Source organism: Zea mays, chromosome 10, assembly GCF_902167145.1.
Source record: "Zea mays cultivar B73 chromosome 10, Zm-B73-REFERENCE-NAM-5.0, whole genome shotgun sequence".
In the NCBI taxonomy this organism is placed as follows: Eukaryota; Viridiplantae; Streptophyta; class Magnoliopsida; order Poales; family Poaceae; genus Zea; species Zea mays.
This window is the reverse complement of record NC_050105.1, coordinates 145240107-145267739: the sequence shown is the minus strand read 5'-3', so window position 1 is coordinate 145267739 and position 27633 is coordinate 145240107. Positions and strand designations below refer to the sequence as shown.

General features: G+C 45.0%; 2 protein-coding genes, 1 long non-coding RNA gene and 1 pseudogene across 5 annotated transcripts; 3 read left to right on the top strand and 1 right to left on the bottom strand.

The window, feature by feature from the left end:
* Window positions 1-1112: 1112 nt before the first annotated feature.
* LOC103642070 (uncharacterized) lies at window positions 1113-1830 on the top strand. Its single transcript, XM_008665390.3, has one exon. It carries the CDS (start codon window positions 1217-1219, stop codon window positions 1616-1618), a length of 402 nt encoding a protein of 133 aa, XP_008663612.1. The 5' UTR covers window positions 1113-1216; the 3' UTR covers window positions 1619-1830.
* Window positions 1831-9384: 7554 nt separating this feature from the next.
* Window positions 9385-11626, top strand: LOC100502208 (zinc finger BED superfamily - hAT dimerization domain pseudogene; annotated as a pseudogene). The gene is made up of 5 exons (NR_157180.1): window positions 9385-9541; window positions 10363-10853; window positions 11015-11115; window positions 11202-11287; window positions 11370-11626. The product of NR_157180.1 is annotated as a zinc finger BED superfamily - hAT dimerization domain pseudogene (transcript).
* Window positions 11627-16066: 4440 nt separating this feature from the next.
* Window positions 16067-25479, top strand: LOC100101527 (starch synthase IIIb-1 precursor). 2 transcript variants are annotated; one of them, NM_001112545.2, is made up of 16 exons: window positions 16376-16709; window positions 16943-17006; window positions 17103-18551; window positions 18811-19025; window positions 19187-19457; window positions 20043-20218; window positions 20292-20399; window positions 22360-22469; window positions 22887-22989; window positions 23223-23393; window positions 23506-23634; window positions 24180-24362; window positions 24462-24593; window positions 24676-24787; window positions 24872-24995; window positions 25088-25468. In NM_001112545.2, the coding sequence occupies exons 1-16, from the start codon at window positions 16614-16616 to the stop codon at window positions 25218-25220; spliced, it is 3576 nt and encodes a 1191-aa protein (NP_001106015.2). In that variant the 5' UTR covers window positions 16376-16613; the 3' UTR covers window positions 25221-25468. The 2 variants fall into 2 exon arrangements, with proteins under 2 accessions (XP_008661280.1, NP_001106015.2); XM_008663058.3 differs by lacking the exons at window positions 18811-19025; window positions 19187-19457 and having other exon boundaries at window positions 16067-16709; window positions 25088-25479.
* A 23-nt stretch (window positions 25480-25502) lies between these two features.
* LOC103642071 (uncharacterized) lies at window positions 25503-27302 on the bottom strand. Its single transcript, XR_560626.3, has 2 exons — window positions 26028-27302; window positions 25503-25957 (listed from the first exon to the last, which is right to left on the bottom strand). It is a non-coding gene; the product is annotated as an uncharacterized lncRNA (long non-coding RNA).
* Between the last annotated feature and the right edge of the window lie 331 nt (window positions 27303-27633).

Genomic DNA, 27633 nt, shown 5'->3' with positions numbered 1-27633 from the left:
TCCCCTTGGTTTAGGGTGTGTAGAGCAACCCTACGTGCTGCAGCGTTTGCCTCTAAAACCTCCTCTACCAGCTACAGTTAAAGAGGATAGCACAGTGCTACACCAGATTTAGGGGAGCGGTAGCCGGCCCCCTGCCCTCGAACGCTGTGCACGATAGTGGTTTTGAGTAGACAGAAAATTGGTAAAGGGTGAAGAATAGTTATAGAAAATAATATTTTATAGTTATAGTGGGTATAGAGGTTTGATATAGGGAGAACCGCTGTAGAGCGTGGAGATATAGGGGGAAAGAGAACGCTGACGTGGCACGTAAGTGGGATATAGGGGGAGAAATTTAGGGGGAACGGTTGAACACAGTCTAAGGCTACCCGCAGTGGGAAGCTGTGAGGAATACGCTATGAGGATAGCGTTAGATATAAAGTAAAAGAATGCTGCAGTGAAGGACTCTAAAGTCGGCTGTAAATTTAGAGCGGACCGGAGGAACGCTATTTACAGAGTCCTACTCGAAACTTTCTCGTGCGCGTATTGGATGGTAGACGCATGCTGTGCACGGCTGCATGCACATGCATGCACGCGTAGGTGGTGGAGGCGGGCCCACATGCATGCTGACGGTATAGAAAAGTGGAGAAAAAATATAATATAATATATGGTAGTTGGTATATGGTAGATATATAGAGTAATTGTGACCGCGGAGAATTGTTAGATAGAGTAGAAAACCTCGCTGACCAGGATAGAATATTCCTTTTAGGGTAGAGAAATAGAGTAGTATGAGTGCGGATAGCCTAACCATTGCCATCTCTATCTCCGACCAGACCACACGGCCCATACAACTTGTCGCTGATCTGGCCGGCCACGTGCGCAACGTGTCCGTCCCACGCGCCGATGCGCCACACGCCGGCCGCCGCCGTTCCCTTTCGAACCGTGGGCGTCCGTTCCCTCACTAAATTCCATCCAAAACTGTGAGCAGACAATCTCACCCCGCCATGTGGATCCCACGCACTCTTGGACCCACTCGACATTGGCCAACGCGGCAAACAACAGCGTACTCCTGGCACCTCGAGCAAAATTTTCCCTCCCAAAGGTCGCGCTCGCGCCTCCCGCTCGCCCAGCCCGCCTTCAAAACCCCCCGCTCGCCCCGCCTCCACCGCAACCGCAACAAGCGTCCAATCCATTCCGTCTGCGGTCTGCCTATTCACCCCCACCAACATCCGGGCTCCACATGGCTGCCACCCGCAAGCTCCGCCGCTCCCCGTCCGCCGCCGCCGCCAGCGGGGACCACCTCCGCTTCCTCCGTCCCGGGGCCCTCGCCCGCCTCCGCGACGACAGGCTCCGCCGCGCCACTCGCCTGCCCCCGCCCTCATCGCCTGCGCCTGCGCATGCGCCTGCGCCGGCGTCCTCCTCATCGCCTCTTCCTGCTTCTGGAGACGGCGAGGGCGTCGCGGCCGTGCCGTGCTTCGCGCCCGCCTCGAGGCTCCTCGCGCCCCGGTGCCCCCAGCGGAAGAAGATCGCGGCGGCCAAGTCCGTGGTGCTCTTCGCTCTGTCGCCTCCAAGCACCGATCTGCCCATCGATGCGGTTATCGAGTTCCTCAACGCGCCTGACATGGTGGTCGCCGCCCACTAGTGTCTCGCCGTACTGTTGTATTAGCCTTGTAGATCTCTATTCGTCGTTTATCTTGTTAGCTTAGTGTGCTACTGTGCTATAAAGTTTTCGTTGTTTGTTTGCACTGATCTGGATGTGAAAGCAAAAACATGTACAGAGGGCATGCTTGCTATTTAGTAATACAAGATACTATAAATTTGGTAACGAAAATTCATGATGTCCAATTCCTGTTAGGTTATGCTGTATACTTTGTGAATTGAGATCATTTAGCTTATGGTTCTTACATGGGCATATGTTTATAGAACTAGTCTCATTCAATTGATCGCTACGCGTGAATGCGACCATGTGATCAGATGCCTGCGGTTTCTGGTTGCTCTTCTACTCTGAATTTGGTATGGTTTATCGGATGCCACTTCAGAAATATGACAGCCAAGTGGCATTGGTGATTAGTCTGACTTGCCTATGGTTGACCATTGCTCATCTTCTCTTTTTATATTTGACCACATGATTTGTTGATATACTATTTCAACATCTATTTTGTACGAACTCTTTAATTAACAGTTCCTTCACATCTTATTGCTACTTAAGGTGTTTTTTCCTCCTACCTCAAGATGTTATTCTAGCGCTTGCCACCTGTCAGGCGATTGACATACACTCAACATTTTAGTTTCCTTGTTTGTTTGATGACAATTTTGGTATAATTCTAGCTTCATTATGATCTTTTTGATGAAGTGTCAACTAGGCTTATTCAATGACTTCTCCCATCCTCATCTCATGTTAACAAGGCCAGTTACCCACTACCTACAAGAAAAATTCACACTATTATGTTTGATCTTTTTGACGAAGTGTCAACTAGACTTACTCATTGACTTCTACCATGCTCATCTCAAGTTAACAAGGCCAGTTGCCCACTACCTGTAAGAAAAATTCACACTACCATGTTTAGTTCGTCTTGTGATATGTTGAATGATCTATGGACTGAATTCAATTTGCTTATGGTTCTTACATGGACACATGGATTAGAACTAGGATCATTCAATTGATGGTTACATCATTACATGTGAATTTGATGATCAGATGCAGTTTTTTTACTGCTGTGAATTTAATATGTCTACCAGACCGCACCTCAGAATTCACGTCAAGTGACATTAGTGATTAGTCAGAGTTGCCTTTAGTTGAATTCCTTGTGTGTTCATTTTCTTTCCTTGCTCTACTTTTTGGATTGGAAAAGAAAGAAGAGCGAAGTAAAACAATGAGTACCTGCCCTATAGGCAACAAAAGCCCTCAATATTTTTTTTTCTTTTTTCTATTTGATGACCACCATTTTTTTTCTTATTTCAACGTTTCTTCATAGAAACGACTTTCATCGGTTCGACATTAGAAGGAAAAGAACGATGAAATTTTCCAACTTACTTCACTCAGAGTAGACACTTCATCCTCCTAGCGAGCCAGCCGAACTCAACCTTTTCTTATCTAGAACTGCCAATAGTGGAAAGCATACCACATTATCTCCATTCCATTTTGAGTCCACAACCCAGGGCTTTTTTTAAAAGCGGCTATCGCCCGAAGAATCCTTGCATTTTGTTGAAAGGAATTTACTGGCCTCCTTGACATGATTTGCACGACCGAGGTCTTACTCTTTCGTTATGCTTTAACACTTCTATTTTAAATCTGAGTTTGATCCTGGCTCAGAAGGAACACTACCTATATGCTTAACACATGCAAGTCGATCATTGTTTTCGTGGAGCTGGGCAGAAGGAAAAGAGGCTCCTAGCTAAAGTTGTCTCGCCCTGCTTCTACATGGCGCGCGCTACGACTTTGACCTAACGGCCTCCGTTTGCTGGAATTGGAATAGTTGAGAACAATGTGGCGAACGGGCAGTTCAGGCCAAATCATGAAGAAAGCTATTGAGATATTCTTCCTATTAAGATATTGAATTGGGTCTTGGTCGTGGGGGAATGATGATCGATTCCGCTGGACGCAAATGTGCCGTAACTAAACTCTCCCTTTCTTTATCGATATACAAGAGCTGGCTTGCCTATAATCAGGGGTTGGCTACGGCTACTAAGTAGTTTACCAATTAATAGAACCTTGTTGGGTACGATTCCAGCTGCCTTCCACTGAACTTCACAGAGCACGGTCAATATGCTATCCTTCTTCCTTCTTTTCCTATTCTTTCCGCAATCAAACCAACCCATCTCTTCTCCATAGGCACTCAATCCTTATTTGAGAGAGCAAGACTGACCTATTATTTATTTGCACTTCCCCATTTCAAGAGGTTCTTACTTATCTTTGACCAGTAAGACACGAATGATCTACTCATCAAGGGATGTGATGGCCCATCAGGATCTTACGACGACTGGATCATCCCTATACTTAACTCAGCCCTGTGCCCCAAAAGAGAAAGGGAGACTTAAAGATAAATATGTGGGCGTATTGGATCAAAATAGAAGTTCAACAATCAAACTTTCCTTCAGTAGGCTCGCCTCCCGGTGGAGCCGCCAGCCCGCTCAGAAGTGGATTCGAACCACCGACACCATGGTTCGTAGCCACATGCTCTAATCCTCTGAGCTACAGGCCCACCCCGTCTCCACTGGATCTCTTCCCGGGGATACCCCCACCCTCACCTTTCTTAGGACCTCAGAATTTACGTCAACAAGTGATATTAGTGATTAGTCAGAGTTGCCTTTAGTCGAACACCACTCATTTTCTCTTTTATATTTGACTACTCTATTTGTTGATATGCACGAACTCCTTAATTAGAAGTTCCTTTACCTCAAGATGCTATTCTAGTGCTTGCCACCTGTTAGACGATTTGACGTATGTTCAGCATTTTAGTTTCCCTTTTTGATATTATCATTTCTGGTATATTCTGGATGTTCCCGTTTCTTCTTCTATTATGATCTTTTCAGTGACGTGTTGCCTAGGCTTACTCAGTTACTTAAATTCAGTTGCAACCATCATCTGCATCTAAAACTAACATGTCCACTCTCTGAGTAGAGGTGAATGTATATCCTGTGCTATTAGTGTCGAATTATGCCATTAATGGTTCATATCATTAGCATTCTTTCACCTCTGTTTTAACTTCATACTAGCTGTTTTCAGTTTCTGATGGACTGCGTAACGTCATCTTCTCAAAAGACGGCAACTGTGAGTGTTACTACTTTCCTTGTTACACATATCTTGTTATTTTATTAAAAAACAATTGCATAGTGAACCAGTGGGATTTCATCCTACCACCTTACCCCCCCCCCCACCCACCCACACATTACTCGAGTTGAATATAATACTGTCTTGAGTTATTTGTTTGCTGTTCATTGCTGTACTTTCCGTCAGAGGTTGATGCTCAGAAGTTCTCCAACTAAATGTAGTTGATATCCTACTAGACTACCATCGTGTTCAATCACTCAATCAGCCAAATAAATAGCTCAGTTTGTTTTCCTGCCATAACAAAAGTACTGACTACTTTTGTTAGGCACAAAGTATTGGGGTCATTTCCATGACTTTCATACTAGTAACTGTTCCATGCCTATTACTTTTTTTTCCGTCTAAGGGCTTGTTCGGTTATTCCCAATACACATGGATTGGATGAGATTGGAAAAAATTAAGAAGAAGTTTGACTTGTTTGGGATTCAAACCCATCCAATCCCACTCAATCCATATGGATTGAGAGCTAACCGAACAAGCCCTAAACAATTTATTCTCTCCTGGTAGTATAATCCATGAGTGGAACTAGCTGTGCTTACATTTATTGCTTTCTCCATAACCATTGCAACAAATCTCAAGTTCAAGTTTGAGTATAGCTTTGTTAACAATGTTAGAACTTGACATGCCATGAAACTTATTGAGAACTATGTTTTCTAGTTGAACTGTTTCTTGTTTGGGATGAAATATTTATCTTCTTGTGAACCAGCTATGTCGATATGCCCTTGAGTAATACTGATGGGATGATTTGACACCTGTTTTTTTGTGCTTTGATGGTCGTCATCTCTATAGAGCAATAAAAGGTTTTCAATAGAGCGGCACCAAACTATTCTTTTTTCTCCACTTTCCCTCTTACCTCCACTTCATAAATAATTAGGTAGGGTGATTTGGTCATTCTATGTTTGCTCTGTTGCATTTATTGCAGAGTGTTCTATACTCCTTGTGCATTAGCTATATTGCTGCACTGGTTGCTTTATGATCTGCTTGCTGAATTTGCCAAGCCGTCTTCTGATCAAAGAAGATACTGTTACTAGCAGTATTCAGTAAACGCTGCTGCTTTCATGGTCTTGGATTCTCTGATATCTGATATTGTTATGACCGGCAATGTGTACAGCCGGAGGTCTAAAAGGCCGACTGGCCGGCCCATTGTAAGGGACGGCGCAGATAAAGCATAGAGAGTTATTAGCAATTTCTGTTGCAAACAGATTAGATAAGTCCTAGAAGTAAGGAGCTGTTAGAGGGAGTTTGTTAGGATAGGGAGTTTGTTACAGATTAGATAAGTCCTAGAAATAAGGAGTTGTTAGGGGAGTTTGTTTCGATCAGGGACTATATAAGTCCTATCTCTGTAACCAGGATGGTCAGCGAGAAATTAATCTAAAGAAGAGATTATTTCCTTGCCTCTCATTGTGCCCAGCCGTGCGACAGCACGGCGTCCTCTCGCCCCCGTTCTTCCAGCCTGCGCTCTACCCCCCACCACTCATACAACCTAAGGAGTAGAGATCATACCAATCTGGTATCGGAAATGCCAGGGTCCAACACCGGCGATAGTTTGGCCTCCGCCACGGTGCCGCCATCGTTGGAGTCGATCACCACGATGCTCGCCGACATGCAGCGCCAGCTGGGGGAGTTCAACTCCCAGATGTCCTCCATCTCATCTCGCGTCACGACCATGGAAAAAAATCCAGGAACCTCAGCTGATACACCTCCATCTGGCTGCCCCTACGGCATGCCAGGGTACGGCGGCCTGCCGCCAACCACACTAGTCCCTGAGGGATCCTTACCCCCGCAGCCCATCCACACCTCTGCCGCCGCATACACAACCACCACCACACCCCTGCCAATCCACCTACTGCCCTTGCCGCACTCGCCATCACCTCGGCCACAAATGCCAAACATTCCACAGCACATGCCCAACAACCCATTCCCACCATCCATGGTCGGCGTTCCCCGTTTCCACCGACTGGAATTCGCCACTTTTGATGGCAAGGAGGACCCCATCCAGTGGTTAAACCGGTGTGACCAGTTTTTCGATGGCCAATGCACGATAGAAGAGGAGAAGGTCTGGCTGGCCTCATATCACATGACAGGGGTCGCCCGAACCTGGTATGGACAGCTCCAGCGTGATGCACCGCCATTATCATGGTCTCATTTCAAACAGCTCTGCCAGCAAAGGTTTGGACCGCCACTTCGCAACAATCCATTGGGTGAACTGGCACGACTACCCTTTCGCACGACAGTGGATGATTATCAGGAAAGATTTTGGGATCTGCTAGCCCAAACAGCACCTCTCTCCCAGGAGCAGCAGGTGCAACTATTCACTGCAGGACTACCGGATCGGATCAAGATCGATGTGGAGCTTATGGCGCCACGAGACCTTAATCAAGCGCTGAGCTTAGCGCGAGCATATGAAAGGAGATCCCAGGCCCTGGACATCCATCCAGCAGCAACACCCAGCAAGGCTCTGCGACAGCCCCATCGCCCATCAGTACCTGTCCCGACACTACAGCCACAAATTCCAACAGCAGTTAGTACAGCGCCGCAACGATCATTCAAGAAGCTGACACCGGCTGAGATGGCCGAGCGTCGACGTCAGGGGCTCTGTTACAATTGTGACGAGCAGTATGTCAGAGGACACCGATGCCCTCGGCTGTTCTATCTAGAGGTCACTGATTTTGAGGAGGGGGAAGCCATGGAGACCGATCTTGAGGGACCAGAACCAGTGATATCACTGCATGCTTTGACTGGTATTCAATCTGAGGGCACAATGCAGCTAGAGGTATCTATCAGAGGACATGCTCTCACAGCACTACTGGACACGGGTTCTACTCACAACTTTATCAACTTAGGCACTGCAAGCACTCTTAAACTGGAGTACAATCCCAACCAAGGTCTCCATGCTACGGTGACAAGGTCTCCTGCTGCAGGTTCCCAAACAGCATTAGCATGACTATCGGCCTCGAGGACTTCCTAATGGACGCATATGCCATTCCACTGGACTCCTTCGATATTATCCTCGGAGTCCAGTTTTTGCGCACCCTGGGGCCAACCCTTTGGGATCTGGAAGACTTGTGTCTTGCCTTCTGGAGACGAGGCAAGCGGATTCTATGGAAAGGCATGGGCTCCTCACGAGATGACATTCACATGCACCCGGCAGTTCGAACAGTCAATGCAGCAAGTGAAGATTCAAAACCTATGATGGACCGCTTGCTACAACAGTTCCAGGAAGTGTTTACCACACCTAGTGGGCTAGTGGCCTTCCCCCAGCTAGAAGGTGTGATCACAGGATCCATCTTCTGCCAGGAACAGTACTAGTAGCAGTTCAGCCATATAGGTACCCACAGCTTCAAAAGGATGAGCTTGAGGCACAGTGCATGACCATGTTAGAGCAAGGCATTATCAGATATAGCACCTCAGCTTTTTCAGCACCTGTCCTTCTAGTAAAGAAACCAGATAATTCATGGCGTTTCTGCATTGACTACAGGGCACTCAATGAGAAAACAGTCAAGGATAAATTCCCTATACCAGTGGTCGATGAACTACTAGATGAGCTTCAAGGGGCAAAATTTTTCACTAAGTTGGACCTCCGTTCTGGCTATCATCAGGTTCGGGTTCACCTAGATGATGTCCACAAAACTGCCTTCCGGACGCACCATGGGCACTTTGAGTTTTTGGTTATGCCATTTGGCCTCTCAAATGCCCCAGCAACATTTCAGGCTTTAATGAATGAAGTATTGGGAGGGTTTCTCCGTCGTTTTGTCCTCGTATTCTTTGATGACATTCTCATATACAGTGCAACATGGACAGAACATCTAATACATGTCAAGGCAGTCCTAGAAACGCTACACACCAACAAGCTCTTTGTCAAAGAGTCCAAGTGTAACTTCGGGGCTACATCTGTTGCTTATTTGGGACACATAATATCAGCCAAAGGGGTGGCCATGGACAGTAGCAAGATTGAGGCAGTAACATCATGGCCAATCCCAAAATCACCAAGGGGTCTGCGAGGATTTTTGGGACTAGCAGGCTATTACCGGAAATTCATCAAGGATTTTGGAGTAATCGCTGCTCCATTAACAAAGCTCCTCAAGAAAGAAGGCTTCAAGTGGTCAACCGACACAGACTCAGCATTCCAAACACTTAAACAGGCACTCTCCTCAGCGCCAGTACTGCAGCTCCCAGATTTCGAGTGCCCTTTCATAGTGGACTGCGACTAGGGATGAAAACGGTTTCGGAATTTTTCGGAATTCCGGAAACCGTTTTCGATTTTTTTCGATCGGAATCGTCGGTATTGGTTTTTCTCGGAATCGGAATCGGTCATCGGAATTTGACATCGGAATCGGTATCGAAATCGGTACAGCCCTTTACCGACCGTATTCTTCGGTTACCGTTTTGGATCGGAATTTACCGAATTCAAAATTCGGAATTTACCGAAATTCATGGCCCAGCCCAAATTCTAAAATGTAAAAATCTAAATTCAGAACTTATGGCTCATGGGCGGCCCATGGAGCAAGGCAGCAAGCAGCCCAGCAGGCGCCGTCGGTCTCTGCCTGTCTTCCACTTCCGTCGCTCGCAGTCTCTCTCGCAGAACAGAACCAGCAGGCGGCGGCACACAGCAAGCAGTCAAGCACCAGCCGCCACCGCCCACCGCCGGTCGCCAGTCGCCACTGCTCCATGGCGTGCCCCCAAATCCCGTGACGGGCTGACGGCGTGACTCATCTTCCTCCTCTCCTCTCTGTAACAGTAAGTAATCTGTAATCCCTAATCCCTAATCTAGCTTTATGGCCATGGATGCACTCATGCACGCACGGCGCACCCACTGGCAGACTGTCCGGTTTAGATGCCGAGCCGCCATGGATGCCTTAATCACTTCATCTCGATTGGATAGAAGCCGCCATGGATGAGTGATGCAGGTTTAGTCGATCTCGATTGGATAGAAGCGCACCAGGTAAGTGTAAGTCCGCCTCCGACTGCGTTGTTGCTGTCAGCCTGTCACCGCGACAGCATTATTAGAAAGAGTCCCAGCACAACACTCAACCAAAGCTTAAACAGCACGAAATGGTGGCTGAAAACAACGCCTGAAATGGCCAGACCGTTCCCAGTTCTCTGTGTTCTCCAGAGTTCAGAAAAATCATACTGCATGTAGCTAGACAAGTCGTGGATTTGTTGGCCACAACCACAAGCCACGGTCACCACTCACCAGGTAGACAAGTCATAGTCATAGTCATCTGGTGCCACAACCAGAGACCTGCAGATGGAGCACGCCTTCAAGAAATGGAGCTAGACAAGTCATAGTCATCTGGTGCCTCACGTCGTGGATTTGTTGGCCACAACCACAAGCCATAGTCACCAGGTAGCTTCATCTGCAGGTCGTCCTTGATGCTCAGCAACGGCTGCATGCACCAGCAGTCCAGCACTGTCTCACTGTCGGGCTGCACACACTGCCACACTGGCACACTGCACAGACGCACACTAATGTAATCTGTAATGCACCAGCACGAATCTGTAATGCACCAGCAGTCCAGCTCTAATGGCTACTCTAATGTCGTAATTTTTAATTGCAGGTAAAAACTGTGATCCGCTGTAATGGCTAGTGAAGGTGAAGCTTCACCTCCACGAAAGCGTATGTTGTTGGAGTTACCTAGTGAACATCAAAGTCAGAACTTGACATCCTCACCTCATGCAAATACAACTCAACCTTTTGGTGTGTCTGCATCATCATCAACACCTGCTGCAACATCTCATGAACAAGGTGCAAATCCAGAAGAAGGAATTAATTTGGATGAGGATGATCCTTCAAAATTGAAGCAAGCAAAGAAGTCCACTTCAAATGTTTGGCAGTATTTTGAAAAGTATGAGGTTGTCGTAGAGGAGAATGGCAAATCTGTGAAGCAAGTTTGGGCCAAATGCAAGTATCCGGGATGCAAAAACAAGACTAGCAAAGCTAGGGCTGAAAGTAGTAGAGGAACAACTGCATTTTGGTCTCATTTGAAAAATTATCATAAGATTGTGAAGGGGCAACAAGAGCTCAAGGCAGAAAAGGATCATGGCACAGGTATATGCATTGTCCAGCCATATAAATATGATGAAGAAACCAGTTTGAGAAAGTTTTATACAGCTATTATCATGCATGAGTATCCATTTAACATTGCTGAGCATGAATACTTTGTGGAATTCATTAAATCATTAACTTTTTAATTGCATGAATGCTTTTAGTGCGGGTGGTCGTGTACTTGATCCATTTCGTACTCGCCTTGACCCTACCATGGTAGAAGCGCTTGTCTGCACCAAAGATTGGATAACTGGAGCAAGAAAAGGTTGTATAACAGTAACTTATATTTATTTACAATTTATTTAGTCATTAACTTTTTACTAATGCACTAATTGATCTTTATATTTCTAGGTTCCAAGGCTAAGAGTGTTGCTATTCCTAATATGGTTTGTGAAATGGAGGAACTTGAGGCTCTTGCTAGAAATCTTTCACTTGAGGTTAATTTACCTTCATGTTCTATTCTATTTTGCATAAAACATTAGCTATGATTTAACTATATATTCCTTTAACAAAATGTAGGATGAAGACCTAGATGATGATCATGATGATGGACCAGAGGCATCGTTGTAAGCTTGTTGATGAAGACCTAGATGATGATAATGCAACATGAATGCTCTGAATGTTTTTATTGTACTTGTTGCGTAATGCTTTGTGATCTTGCGAACTTGGGACTTGTGGACTTGTGGCTGTGTACTTTGTGATCTGTGTGATGAACTTGTTATATTGTGAACTTGTGATCTGTGTGATCCACTTATTATATTGTGAACTTGTGATCAACTTGTTATATTGTGAACTTGTGATCTGTGTGATCCACTTATTATATTGTGAACTTGTGATCAACTTGTTATATTGTGAACTTGTGATATTGAAAATTGTGAACTTGTGTTTTTGTGATATTTGTAAACTTTGTTGTATTGTGATATTTTCATATTGATATGGTTACCGATTGTATTTTAGATTCCGACCGATACCGATGTTTTTTTGTACCGAACTTCCGTTTCCGATGATTCCGAAATACCGATGTCGTTTCCGTTTCCGGAATTACCGTTTCCGATTTCGTTTCCGATAAAAAATATGAAAACGGCAACGGTTTTAGTGTTTTCCGATCGTTTCCGACCGTTTTCATCCCTAACTGCGACGCGTCAGGGTCAGGATTTGGTGCTGTCCTACACCAAGACCAGGGACCTATAGCCTTCTTCAGCCGGCCCTTTGCAGCACGCCATATAAAGCTAGCAGCCTATGAAAGAGAGCTCATTGGATTGGTACAAGCAGTACGCCATTGGCGTCCGTACTTATGGGGTAGACAGTTTGTGGTGCGTACTGACCATTTTAGCCTCAAATATATGCTGGACCAACGATTGTCAACAGTACCACAACATCAGTGGATTAGTAAACTGTTTGGATTTGACTTCAAGGTAGAATATAGGGCAGGAAGACTTAACACAGTGGCGGATGCATTATCGCGTCGTGATACAACCAATGAATCAATTTATGCTCTGACAGCACCCACTTTCCAACTGTACAAAGATCTAGAAGAAGAATGTGCACACAGCGAGGAAGGGCAGCAGCTCAGTGCACAAATCAAAGAAGGAAGCTTGGGGGATCCATGGCATACACAGGAGGGACTAATAATGCATGGCAGCCGGGTGTTTGTACCAGCCTCCTCCACACTCATTCCAGCAATACTAGAGGCCGCACATTCTGCAGGACACGGTGGAGTACAAAAGACACTACATAGGCTCAGATCAGACTTCTTCATGCACAAAGACAAGGCACTAGTAAAGGATTGGGTGCGCTCCTTTGTCATCTGCCAAAAGAATAAAACCGAGGCTCTTCAACCAGCAGGCCTGCTTCAACCTTTAGAAGTACCACGACAAGTATGGGCAGATATTGCAATGGACTTCATTGAGGGTCTGCCAAAGGTCCATGGAAAATCGGTAATATTGACAGTGGTTGATCGGTTCTCTAAATATGCACACTTCATTGCCATGAATCACCCATACACCGCAGCCACAGTAGCTCGAGCCTTCTTTGAGGGCATAGTAAGACTACATGGCTTCCCAAGTTCCATAGTCAGTGATCGGGATCCGGTGTTTACAGGAAACGTTTGGAAAGATCTCTTCAAACTTGCAGGGGTGAAATTGAAGATGAGTACAACATTTCATCCCCAAACAGATGGTCAGTCTGAAGTAGTCAACAAAACCATTGCCATGTATTTGAGATGCATCACGGGGGATCGACCTAGGGCTTGGGTGGACTGGCTAGCCTGGGCTGAGTATTGCTACAATACATCATACCATTCAGCACTGAAAACAACTCCGTTTCGTGTAGTTTATGGAAGAGATCCTCCACCACTTGTTCCATATCAACCTAGGACTGCTGAAACTCAAATTGTGGACCAGATGCTTCAGGAACGTGACCTGTTCCTTGGGGAGGTCAGAGACAGGCTACTACAAGCTCAAGAACACGCACACAGGTTTTATGATGGGCGACACTGTGAGCTCGAGTTCAGCATTGATGATTGGGTTTGGCTCCGTCTCCTACATCGAAATGCCCAGTCACTAGTCGACCACCCTAAAGGGAAGCTGGGACCACGATATGCAGGACCATTCCGTGTGATTGAAATGGTGGGCACTGTGGCGTACAGACTGGAGCTGCCAAAAGGGACACACATTCACGACGTCTTCCATGTAGGACTCCTCAAGCCATTTCGGGGTAGTCCCCTCTTACTGCCTCCAGCCATGCCACCGATGGAAAACGGTCGACTGCTGCCATCTCCAGAGAAGATTATCAGAGCCCGATTGAAGAGAGGACAATGGCACGTGCTAGTGCAGTGGAGTGAAGCAAAGCCAGAAGATGCAACATGGGAGCCCCTGCAGCAGTTCACAGCTTCATACCCTCAATTTCAGCTCGAGGACGAGCTGTTCGTCGAGGGAGGGAGAGATGTTATGACCGGCAATGTGTACAACCGGAGGTCTAAAAGGCCGACTGGCCGACCCATTGTAAGGGACGGCGCAGATAAAGCATAGAGAGTTATTAGCAATTTCTGTTGCAAACAGATTAGATAAGTCCTAGAAGTAAGGAGCTGTTAGAGGGAGTTTGTTAGGATAGGGAGTTTGTTACAGATTAGATAAGTCCTAGAAATAAGGAGTTGTTAGGGGAGTTTGTTTCGATCAGGGACTATATAAGTCCTATCTCTGTAACCAGGATGGTCAGCGAGAAATTAATCTAAAGAAGAGATTATTTCCTTGCCTCTCATTGTGCCCAGCCGTGCGACAGCACGGCGTCCTCTCGCCCCCGTTCTTCCAGCCTGCGCTCTACCCCCCACCACTCATACAACCTAAGGAGTAGAGATCATACCAGATCTCTACCTGGTTAACTTGCACATAGGAAAAAATCGTTCAGAGGCAGAGCAACATGTCTTCTCTTTGATTATTTTTTTTTCAGGATTCTGAATTTCTGCTAATTGTGAGTGAGACGAGTTTACCAAGCCTATATCCTTCTTTTATTTGATAAAAAAAGGAGTTCGCCAAGCTGAAACATATAACATATATTTTTTCAAAGGCTTGTTCATACCATCATATTCTCCCATTCTCTGAGTTTCATTGTCATAGTGTGCATCTGACAGAATAAAATAGTCAGATTTCCAGTTTCCTTCGGATTATGGGTTTAATTGGGTTTGTTTGTCTTGATATGACATGTAGAAGCTGTCCTGGTCCTTGTAAAGTACTCCATTCATTCTAAATTATAAGATATTTTATATTTTTTAGATATATAACTTTTATTATGCACTTAGATATATATTGTGTTTAGATGCACAGTAAAATAAATGTATCTAGAAAGTCAAAATGTCTTAAAATTTGGGACGCAGTGACTATGATTTCTTTTGCTTAACTACAACATGCATTGATACCATCATTTACATTAGACAAGATGAGATCTAAGCAGGTTCTACAATCTACAGTACACAAATAAAACAATTTTCTTATTATAGGATGCCACATGTATAATTTTGTTCACCATGTGCTTGGATACGTTCAAGAACATTCTAATATCAGTATATCATGTTGTCTTGGCAGATGTCACGTAATGTTGCCTCCGCTTAAATGGATTTCGTCAGGTTTGTTTGTGTTGTATAAATGCAGAAGCTTTCCTAATCCTTTGAAAATATGGTTACCAGTAAATGAAAAACATTCAGCCTCAGAGGCTCAGACACATGCACAAAACTCTACCTCCATTTTTAGATGCTACTAGTAATATCTTTGTCCGATTGGGATGATAGACAACTGAAATATTTCTGAGAAGATGAGTAGGAGTATATTTTTGATGCTACACAGTTTTTATGATGAAGGAAGCTAATGATTTTGAAAGAATGTTCTTCTTCTTGCCACTCTTAGGTAGCGTTTTTGGTTCGGGAGTATTATGGTTGTGGAACGGAGCCGCTCTGTTTCTATTTTTTTTTGTTGTTTGGGTTGATTTCATATATAATGGAGTGGTTCTAAAAATAGAAAATTATGTTCAAAATGTTGAATTATTTGGCTCCCAAAATCTGTCGGACGAAACCGCTCTCTGGGACAGGTCGCTTCATCCAAACTGGTTCCGGAATTAAACACTGTCTTAGGCTCCCTTCGGAATACAGGATGGATAAGAAACACTTGCATCCATTTGCCATTTTTTTTCTGACAACTGGCGAGAAGAAGCTAGAGCTATTGAATGATGGTCAAGAAGCAGACAGCTCTGCAAGGAGAAGGAACAATTGGACAAACATTCTAGAACCAGAGGTGAGTCGACACTCGACAATCAGCTGATTCAGCTCACACCGCACTGTCTGCTAGTACTAATTCTACATAAACCTGTTTTTGTTAATACAGGATGCCACGTGTCTAATTTCCTGCATCATGTGCCTGGATATGCTCAAGAACACTGATCTCCGGTAGCATCTCAGTAGTGGTCACATACTCACATGCATGGTTCGTTCCTGATAACCCTAAACCAGTGTTACCCTTCGGATAGGCAGGGTGTTATTGCAATTTTTTTATTATTAAAAACCGGTGAGATCTAAGCAGAATGTTCCAGAATTCGGCAGGGCCGAGCAGAGGCATCAGCATCCGCAGGCGGCAGGCAGGCGAAAGCAACACGACTCGTCCTTGGCTCCTTGCACCTTTGCTCCGTTGATGCCGTGGCCGGTGGGCCCGTTCCCATATCTTCCTCGACCAAGAGCAGCCGTCCGTCGCGCAACCCTGGACCCACACCCCCTTTTTTTTTAACCTTGAATCGCGATCGCGAGGCAGAGAGCTAGAGATCCGGGTCCCCGAGTCGAGAGTCTGGAGCCGCAGCCGCTTTGGATCCACCTCTCTGCGCGCGGGGCCGCGCCTGCACTTCGCACAGTGGCAGGCGGCAGCCCCCAACGCCATCCACACATCCCCCGGCAAAATCCTTACCCACCGAAAAAAGGGAAAAATGGAGGCAGGCAGGCGGCACTGCGGCAGTCACACATGCGCACGGGCACGGTAAAAGTACGAGCCACCTTTTCCCTCTCGATCGAGCGGCCGAGGAGGAGGAGAGCCTCTCTGTCTCTGGCGAGGGGCGACTGGGCGAGCGCTTCGTCTAGACAGCCCAGCTGCGCATTTGGATGCAAATTACGTGTGGAGGATGGAGTAAAATACTGAGCAAGGGAGAGGGAAGAGGAGACGGTCTTTTCTTTTCTTGAGCCGAGGAGGGGGATCAGGTGGAGTGAGCGAGGGGGAGGTTTTGCCGCCGGCAATGGAGATGAATCTCCGGGCGGAGAGCCCACTCTGCTCCCGGGGCCGCCCCGCCCTCGTCGTGCGCCCGGCCGCTGCAGCCACTGGCCTCGCGCTGGTGAGTTACGGCTTTTCCCGTTCTCCTTTTCGCTTTCTGGTCCGTGTCGTTCGTTGCTGGATATTCTGATTGGTGGGTGGTTTCCGGAAAAAGCTTTTGATCCGTGGGAAATTGTGGTTTAGCAGCCTGCGTCGAAAAACAAAATGATTGGTTACAGAACTTGTTGTGATACCGAAGGATCAGTTGTGGAGCTCGTAACGCTGACACCTTTATACCTTCGTCTGCTGTTACAGTCTGTCGTAAGGTGCAGCAGATTTACGAGAGGCGGGCTCGTTCGATGCATGGTATCAAGTTCAGGTTTGAGGAATGATTCTGGTTACAGCAATCTCACTGCTCCTACTGCTTAGCTCATGTTTCTTGTTTTTTCTTTCTTCCTGACATTGCGTTACTCAGATTATCCCAAGAGGAATCCGAGGAGGGCATCGACTTCTAAGAGCAAGGGCGTTGCCTCTGGAGGGTATGCTTCGAGACCTACTGCTGAATCCAGTACGAAGAAGATAGAACAGAGCAGGAACAATGAAGGTGATTTCAGCAGAGCCAATGGGTCACTCTATGGCGAGGCAGCAGAGCAGGCAAGTACTGCTGAAGAATCGTCTCAGGTTTACATGACAGGAGACATTTTAAGTGGCGCAGAAAGGGACGGAGCTGGTACCGAAGAAGAGGCTGACCAAAATCAATCTTCAGCGTTGCCTTCCGCGTCCATGGATGATGACTCAATCGACCGGCAACTTGATGAGTACCGTGGTAAAATAAGTGCTCTAGTAAGTTCCAAACCTGAACCTTCGTCACTTGCAAGTGTTGCTGGACAAAACGAATCAGTTGGCGGTTTTCACGGCCAGCACGAACCAATAACTGGTTCTGAGGAACATGGCAGTTCAATTGTTGATGCACCAACAAAAGGCAGGCTATTTGCTGAGGCCGTTGTGGGTCATAAGGATTTTACTGAATCAGCAGCAGGAAAGGCAAGCAGCGAGAATGAGGAAGGGCAAGCTGTCTCGTTAGAAGATGATGTCGGGATAAGTACAGACGCAGATGAAGAGCTTCCGGTATCTGAAGATGATCCAGAAGTGCTACTGAGGAGGCTTCAAGAGCTTGCTGATGAGAATTATTCGACTGGGAACAACTGTTTTGTTTTCCCTGAAGTAGTGAAGGCTGATTCGATGATTGATCTTTACTTAAACCGCAGCATGTCGGCCTTAGCTAGTGAGTCCGACGTTTTTGTAAAAGGAGCATTCAATGGTTGGAGATGGAACCGTTTCACTGAAACAATGCATAGAAGCGAATTAAGAGGGGATTGGTGGTGCTGCAAGCTCTACATTCCCAAGCAGGCATACAGACTAGACTTTGTATTCTTTAACGGTGACACTGTCTATGAAAATAACAATCACAACGATTTTTTCCTGGAAATAGAAAGTGACATAGATGAACACTCATTTGAGGACTTCTTGGTTGAAGAAAAGCGAAAGGAACTCGAGAGGCTTGCTGCAGAAGAAGCTGAAAGGAAAAGACAAGCTGAGGAGCGGCACAGGAGAGAGGAAGAAAGGGCCGCGATGGAAGCTGACAGGGCACAAGCAAGGTCTGAGGTCGAGATGAAGAAAGAGAAATTGCGCCAGATGTTGAGTTCGGCTAGCAGATATGCTGAGAACTTATGGTACATAGAACCTAACACCTACAGAGGAGGAGACAGAGTTAGATTGTACTATAATAGAAGCTCGAGATCACTAATGCATAACACTGAGATTTGGATGCATGGAGGTTATAACAACTGGATTGATGGACTCTCAATAGCTGAAAGACTTGTCAAATCTCATGAAAAGGAAGGCGATTGGTGGTATGTAGAAGGTACACATAGTTACTTTTTTCGTACCTTAGGATTTATGTTACCCTTTCTATTCATTTACAAATTGTTGAATGCATAAAAGAGGTATGGTAGCCTGAAATCCTTATGCCTATAAGTTACCTACTGAAGGTTGTATCTTTAAGTACATACTTATCTCATGAATGAATCTGAAGATCTGTCATTTGCTTGATCTTTGGAGTTTAGTTGCTCTTTTGTCTGTTATGCATAAATCTTACTTTTGACTTCATGACATGTATATAGTTACATTACCTGAAAGGGCATTGGTGTTGGATTGGGTTTTTGCTGATGGACCACCTGGGAATGCATGGAATTATGATAACAATGGAAGGCAGGATTTTCATGCCATCGTTCCTAATAACATATCGGATGATATCTTTTGGGTGGAAGAAGAACATAGGATCTTTACAAGGCTTCAACAAGAGAGAAGAGAAAGGGAGAGTGCCGAAAGAATAAAGGTTAGCTCATAATAGACTTTATATATACTAGGAGCAATGCTTAGTTGTACCTAGTAACCTTGATACTTATCAAACAAGAAAGAAGCAATCCTTTTGGCACTCTTTCAACTACAGAACTGTCAATAAAGGCGAATTCATTGTTGCTTTGTTTCCCCCAATAGGCTGAGAGATCTGCAAAAATGAAGGCTGAGATGAAGGAAAAGACTATGAGAGCGTTTCTGCTCTCACAAAAACATATTGTGTATACTGAGCCACTCGAAGTACGTGCAGGAACCACTGTGGACGTTCTTTATAATCCTTCTAACACAGTGCTGAATGGAAAGTCAGAGGTTTGGTTCAGAGGTTCCTTTAACCGTTGGACTCATCCAAGTGGTCCCTTACCACCACAGAAGATGGTAAAGGCTGAGAATAGTTCACACTTACGAACAACAGGTGTGCAAAAAATACAACATATTGCAACTTTTTCATGGACAAATTTTTATATAATTAATATTACTATCTATCAAGTATTTCTAGGTGGCCTTCAAAAGTATTTTTTTACCCTAAGCTACTTGTGTAATCTATCCTGTATGGTTGAACTAGTTGGTATATTTTGGTATTGGATATGTCTCTATAAATCTAGGGTTTGAAAACTCTTCAGCACTTCAAACTCCTCACTGTTAACAGTAGCTCTAAGAGCCAATAATATGTGTGTGTGTGTATTGTGATAATCGTAAGGGCCAAATATACAAGCAATCTATTTGTACACATGTATGGAACCCTCCGCAGTCCTGAACTATGAGGAAATACAAACAAGTAAATATGTGATCTAATACTCGCATCTTCCCTGGTTATCAGAAGGGATATTGTAGGCATGTGCATATGTTATCGAGCTAAAACTAAAACAGACTTTTATTTTCCTCAAACCTTTTGAATTCATGTTCATCACATTGTTGAATCACTGTTGCCAATATTGGTCAATGTTTACTGATGTCCTTCTCTGAGTTCTCTCTAATTTATTTGTTTGTTTTTTCCCAGTCAGTGTTCCCCTGGATGCATATATGATGGACTTTGTTTTCTCTGAGTCGGAAGAAGGTGGAAGATATGACAATAGGAATGGGATGGATTATCATATTCCTGTGTCTGATTCGGTTGCAAGGGAACCTCCAATGCATATTGTGCACATTGCAGTGGAAATGGCTCCTATCGCAAAGGTAGATTTACATTTTATATTTTGTGACACAAATGATGATACTACTTGACAACTACCAATATCAATCAACACAGGTTGGAGGCCTTGGTGATGTTGTTACAAGCCTTTCACGAGCTGTTCAGGATTTAGGCCATAAAGTTGAGGTTATTCTGCCGAAGTATGATTGTTTAATCCTAAGCAGTGTAAGTTTTTCTATTGGTGTAAAATATCCAGCGTTTCTTTTCTTTCCTTATTTATCTATCTGTTAGAGAAACTGAAACCCTAACTCTAACCAGGATTGAGAGATGTATTAATAAAGAGGCAGTTGGGCCTAGCCACCTAGGCCCATTACATAGACAACACCCACATAATCGCAATCACAGCCCATTACGCTAATCAGTACACAGTAGCTCTAACACTATCTCTTCTCCTTTCTTTATTTTCCAATTTTCAATTTTGTGGTGCCTTTTTCACTTTAATGAAGTTAACCTTGTTTATAATTTAAAAGCACATGTATCTAATGGAGTGGCCGAGTGGGATTATTCTCAATGATTGCTCCTTCATATTTAATCTTCAGTGCCTTTTTTATATTATTTATGTAGAGAGGTTCATGTGTATGTAATAGATCCTCGCGTGTAAGGTTCTGTGCAGCTGGTTTGGGGCAGTTGGTTTGGCTTGACACTCGCAAACCTGACCGCACTGCTCATTGCCACCTGTGGATTCTCGCTGTAATTCTGTATCACATTTCATCTTAGGTCCGTTTGTTTCCCTTCATTTTGAGGAATTGGAATCTAACTAATGGAGTAGGCTATTTTTTTAGAATGTGACATTCCACAACTTTCCAAAGTTTATATATAAGTTTATCTCAAATTCATGGTGTGAGAGCTGAAAATTTTCTGATGTACAAATTATATCACACTCTTCTAATGGCTTGTCTATAGCATAAGTGTAGTGTATAACTATCTCTCTCATATGATTTAGGGTAATATACAAATATATTAACCTAATTAGTTTGTGTCTAAATTATGATTATTAGAATGAAATCCAATTCCAATGAAACAAACGGGGCCTTAATGAAATATGGGCACGTGAAAAAAGCTTTCATGTGTATGAAAAAAGCTTTCACGCGAAACAAACCTGTTTCTTCAGCAGCTTCAATACACCTCGGATATATTGGAGCACGTTGGCACGTTGGATTATAATTTATGTGCGACTTCGATGGACATACAAGCGAAGGTCTCCGATGATGGCCCTCTCGTCGGTGATCCTAGTGCCTTTCGGAGCCTTGCCGTTGCCCTCTAGTATCTCACCTTCACCCGACCTGATATCTCTTATGCTATCCAGCAGGTATGTCTTCACATGCATGATCCACATGAGCGATACTTAACATGCATGACCCACATGAGCCATACTTAACAGTTGTCAAGTGAATCCTTTGGTACCTGCATCGTACACTCGACTGCAAGCTTCTTTTTGGCGCTCCACTACCCACGAATTTGTCGTCTACACCGACGATGACTAGGCAAAGTGCTCGGACACCCGTCTATTCACCTCTGCCTATGTTGTGTTCCTTAGGGCCAATCTCATCTCTTGGTCCTCCAAGTATCAGCTCGTCCTCCCCGCTCCAGCGTCGAGCCTGAGTACCACGCCGACGCCAATGGTGTCCCTGAGGCATGTTGGCTCTGATAGCTCCTTTAGGAGCTTCACATCCCGCTCACCATGAGCGCCCTTCTCTGCTGTGATAATGTCAACGCCATCTACCTCCGCATCAACCCGGTTCAGCACCAGCCCACGAAACATGTTGAGGTTGATCTTCACTTTGTCCATAAGCGCGTTGCTGTTAGGGTTGTTCGTGTTCTCTATGTTTCAACGACCTCACAGTTGCTGACATCTTCACTAAGGACCTTCTATCCTTAGTGTTTTTAGAGTTCGGGTTCACACTTAATATCTGTCATGGCTAGAGTTTCGAATGTGGGAAGGGGGGATGTTAGACTGTGTATGACTAATATGTGGTTGTGTGTGTTATGGGCCTAGTCCAGCCCATGTAGTCCATTAGGGTTAGGAGATATATAATGTAACCACTACACCCAACCAAGGACATGGAATTTTCCTCCAATAGTGGATATCAATTTCCTTAATTATGTTGGCTTCCTTCGGTTGCAGGTGAAGGATTTACACTACCAACAAAGTTTTGCTTCGGGTGGCACAGAGGTAAAAGTATGGTTTGGAAAGGTTGAAGATCTGCCAGTTTACTTCTTGGAACCACAAAATGGGTATGCAGTATTTCACACTCTATTTTACAGGCATACTTGATTTTCAGTTCTCATTGGCTGAATAGTATTTTTATATATGTAAATGGCATTTTACTTTGTTTTAATTTCTTTATTTTTTTACTTGTGATTACTGGTTCCTTGTCTTGTGTTTCAGTATGTATTTAGATTAACTGTCACATTGTTAGACCAGCTCAAGTAAAAGGTGTTGATGGTGGCATCAGTAAAGTCTGAATATTGTCGTCTTATATTTTGCCAAAAAAGAATTCTGCTACATTGTACTATTTTCTGTAAGATCCAAATTTTCTGTTCCAAGTAGGTTCTTTTTTTTTGGGGGTTTTATCGTTTGTTGCCATGCAACAAATTTTGGAGAGGTGTAGCAATTTAACTTTAGGCTTTATTTGGTATTTCTTTCTGCAGCATGTTTTGGGTTGGATGTGTCTATGGGAAGAATGATGAGAGTAGATTTGGCTTCTTCTGTCATTCTGCTCTGGAGTTTCTGCTCCAAAAAGGATCTTCTCCTGTGAGTACATGATCGTTCAGCAAAAAATCACTTTAAGTATCATGGCTTACCATTTCTACCACATTTGCTCTTTTTTCATGCTGCTGGTGTATAATGGCAGTTAGTTTATTATGTTATTTGATATTATGGTAATAACACAGTAGTTTTTCTTTCATTTTGTACTTGCCAAGTTATTTCTAACAGCAGCTATCTTTCTCTAAGATGTGGAACATTTAACATGTGCTGCATACCAGGATATCATACATTGTCATGACTGGTCAAGTGCTCCCGTTGCTTGGCTATACAAGGAACAGTATGCTCTTAATGGGATGGGAAATGGTCGGATTGTATTTACCATCCACAATCTTGAGTTTGGAGCGCATCACATTGGCAAGGCAATGGCACATTGTGACAAGGCTACAACTGTGTGTACATAGTTTTCTTTATTGTTGTGTTTGTTGGACAAATCCTTCAATTATCAGCTGTGCTTCTGTTTGTCTGATCTAAATTTTAAACTGTTTTGGCCATCCCTTCCAGGTCTCTGATACATATTCAAAGGAAGTGGCTGGACACGGAGCTATTGCACCTCACTACTATAAATTCCATGGAATTCGAAATGGAATTGATCCTGACATTTGGGATCCATATACTGACAGATTTATTCCGGTACACTAATGATCACGGAGTGTTTTCATGTATATATTTTTATTGATATACATTTGGCCTTTACTACCTCATTGGACTTGTAAGCTTGCCTCAAGAGTGCAGTTCTAGTTAAATTTACCTTTTTATTTTATCCTATGGAACAGCTTACATGTTTGCTAATTTTCTTGGGACATCTTGGGTTATGCGAGGCTAGATAACTATGTCGCAATTAATTTGAATTAGATGTTTGTTGTACCACTACCACTGGGCACTGGCATACTTCATTTACATGGGTTGGAGGAAGATGCTCTTTAGCCAGCTTGGTTCAAGGGCTACTTTCTTGCTTGCTGCCATGCTACTAGCTAGACGTTGTCGCCAAGTAGTTTGTCTGTAATAAAAACCGAGTGAGCTCAGGTTGTTTGGCTCGGTAATCACCAATTACCATCCAAGCTTTGTATTGTTAAACTTTACTTCTGCTTAATGAAAACGTGCCTCGGCACGATTGAGAAAAGGTAACATTATGATCAGTTTCTGGCTCAACTCTTTTTTGCTGCATTCTATTTCAGGTTCATTATACATCAGAGAATGTTCTTGAGGGCAAGAGTGCTGCAAAAAAGGCATTGCAGCAGATGCTTGGATTACAGCAAACTGATAGCCCTGTTGTTGGAATCATCACTCGTCTAACAGTGCAGAAGGGAATCCACCTTATCAAACATGCAATGCATCGAGCTCTTGAACGCAATGGGCAGGTCTTATCTTTTTCTTGCTCAGGAATTGCAAGTTTGTTATGTTTCATCCACACTATGTTCATATTTCTCAGAACTGATGTGTGTGTGTTTCTACATTAGGTGGTTTTACTGGGTTCTGCACCAGATCATCGCATACAAGGTGACTTTACAAATTTAGCCAGTAAGCTGCATGGTGAATACCATGGCCGGGTGAAGCTATGTTTAACCTATGACGAGCCACTGTCACATTTGGTTAGTTTCAGATCTCCTGCTAATAGCCCTGTGTATTACAATTAAAAAGTTGATGGGTGCTGAAGTTATGATCCTGTTGTAGATATATGCTGGCGCAGACTTCATTCTTGTTCCTTCCATCTTCGAACCTTGTGGTTTAACACAGCTTATTGCTATGCGCTACGGATCCATCCCGATTGTTCGGAAAACTGGAGGTCCGTATACAAAATGTATTAGTGATATTCTGTTGGAATTGCGTTTCAATTTGGCATTAAAAGGTTGTTCCATGCATGCTGCAGGCCTGTACGACACCGTCTTTGACGTCGACGATGATAAGGATCGGGCTCAAGCACAAGGCCTCGAGCCAAATGGATTCAGTTTCGAAGGAGCTGATAGCAGTGGCGTAGATTATGCTCTCGACAGGCAAGTATAAACAACCCATCTGAAGTTGCGTAAACTACAGTGCTGTAACACACTAACGCTTCTTATTCCACCTGCCCGTCATTTTATCTCAGAGCTATAACCGCGTTTTATGATGCCCGCGACTGGTTCAACTCCCTTAGCAAGAGGGTAATGGAGCAAGATTGGTCATGGAATAGACCTGCACTAGACTACATGGAGTTGTACCATTCTGCTCGCAAAAACTGATACATATTATCACAAGAGAAAACAGGCTCAGTTTGCCCAGTTTATGAGCATCTCAGCCTCTCAGGCCTCTGTGCAAATTCAATTTGCACACTGGGAAGAAAAAGAGTACTGATTGGCCTTGTGGTTGTGCATGACCGCCGTCCAAGGTCCAACGATGCAACACAGAGTGTATAGTTAGAGAATGTCACCCGTTGTACGTTACTGCCGTTACATGCATGTGTATACACATCAGGTAGTTTGCAAAACAACATTACGCGTATCCCGGCCGGCTACCCTGCCATAGGCTCTGTCTCTTTCAATTTCAATTAAGAAGAATGTAATTGACCTAGTTTTAGAAAAATTGGCTCCAAAACCTACACAGGCCCTACCAACAAACTAGACAACAATAGCCTGATACACAAAGCTCATCCAACGTCGTTGTCAAGACGAATAGCTTTAAACTGCTTAACACAAGAGACAAACAACTCTGAACTCTCAAAACGGGCCACACAAGGCCAAAGGAAATCGACTTGAACCAAACACTAACAAACAAGGAGAAAGAGACAACCCCACGCGAGATAGCACTGATCCTTCACCATCCAACCTTGATCCTCTGCGTCGCTTCTGGCTTTTGCCCAACCTCCGGAACAATCTAGTCCACGAAGAAGGGGAGTCGTCTCATGTTATCGTTGTCGAGCCATATCCCCTAACGTAGCACCTCCGACTCCACGAAGCAAGACCCAACATCCAGCCGCATACTGAACGATGAGAAGCGAAAGCATCAATCGAAGAAGACATCATGGCTAAGACGAACTTCAGCAACGACACCTTCAGGAAGGGAGCGATGTCAGGGACGCCACCGCCACCCGTCCGAGATGGATCTAGCTTTCACCCATGGAAGACCGTACTGGGGATTGCGACGAACTCAACAACGCTTTTGCCCAAGATGCCCCAGCACAAACGTCAGGCCAAGACCCTGAGACATAACATGTTGTCTCCGTCGTCTTTGCTCAGACATCCCGCGCAAACCCTTTCAGAGGGGCATTGACATGCCAGCTGCCGCAAAGCTGTGTCAGACGCCAACCCCTCTGGCTGGGCACATGGATCCGGGCAACACCTTGCCACATGTGTCATATTGTCACGCGTCGGAGCCAATGCCGGACCATGGGCAACACCACCGGCGCTGCCCTCTAACCTAGGGGCACCGGATCCAGCCACCAGGGTAGGTCCTAGCCACCGCGTCGTCGTAGTTGCATCATGTGTCACCGCGCTAAGAGCTCACCTACACATAGCCCTGTCCCTCCCAGTCAAAGGACGACGGTGCTAGCCACAACTGCCAGGCGTCGGTCGCTCGGGCGGACGTCCCCAGGCCCCATCTCCTCCCGCCGCCATGCCAACCGACACAGCCAGCTCGCCACCATCTCCTCACATGCCACATACACCAAATCCGGAGCTCGAGCCACCGGCCACGACGGCGGCGGCGCTCGTGTAGCGCCGTGGCGACCAATCCGCTGCTGGAGATTCTTCATCACTGCATCGCTAACGTGGAAGGAGTAGCACGCCATGACGTGGCCCACGGTGACCAGCCAGAGGTCCACGATGGGGCCGATCGGTTTGACGGAGCGCGGAGCCGCCGCACCCGCGTGAGAATGTCTCTGCAACGGTTGGTACCGCGGGGTGAGGGCGGAGGCATCCGACTTCTTGCCGCACAGGATCTGCGCCGGCCCACTTGTTGAAGCAGTCGGCGGCCGATAGGATGACGTTGAAGAGGTGCGCACAATTGAAACACCGTCCTAGCAGGGGCGCGCGGGAAGCGCCGCCGCCCTGCTCTGGCAGCGGCGAGGCCGTGGGTTGAGCAGAGGGGAGGTGGCGGGCGTTCGATGTGTTAGAACCTTTATGAGGTATCTTGGTCTGGTCCTGAGGCATATATATAGGCTATAAGCTTATGCAAAGCTTGTATCATTGATTGTACTCTGTTTTGCCCTCTATTTAGGGGAGAAGGGAGTAACATTATATGTGTTTTACAAGTAGTATTTCTTCTCCAGAAACACCTGCAGAAGATCTGCATCGTAGCAACAATAGATAATCAACAGGGTTTTCAAATATAAAGGAAAAATAAAAGCAACTATAGATTCACGTTTTTTTTTTTGAAATATTCTATAGATTCACGTTTGTGACCATAACCATGATCATGAGGGTTCATAACTGGATTTGTATGTGTTGAGACTCAAAAGGGTCCTAGTATATAAATCGATAAGGTCCGCTACAAATTCGGCTAGGTTGGATGTCACCATGGCAAAGTTGGCTAGGTTCTCAAAGTTGGTCAGGTCATCACCGCAGGTCCGTCGACCGACTTTCTCTACCAGGCCGGCTACGATGGTCGACTTTCTCGTGAATATCTGGTCTAATTGACTTCGGTAGTTGGTTAGGTTGA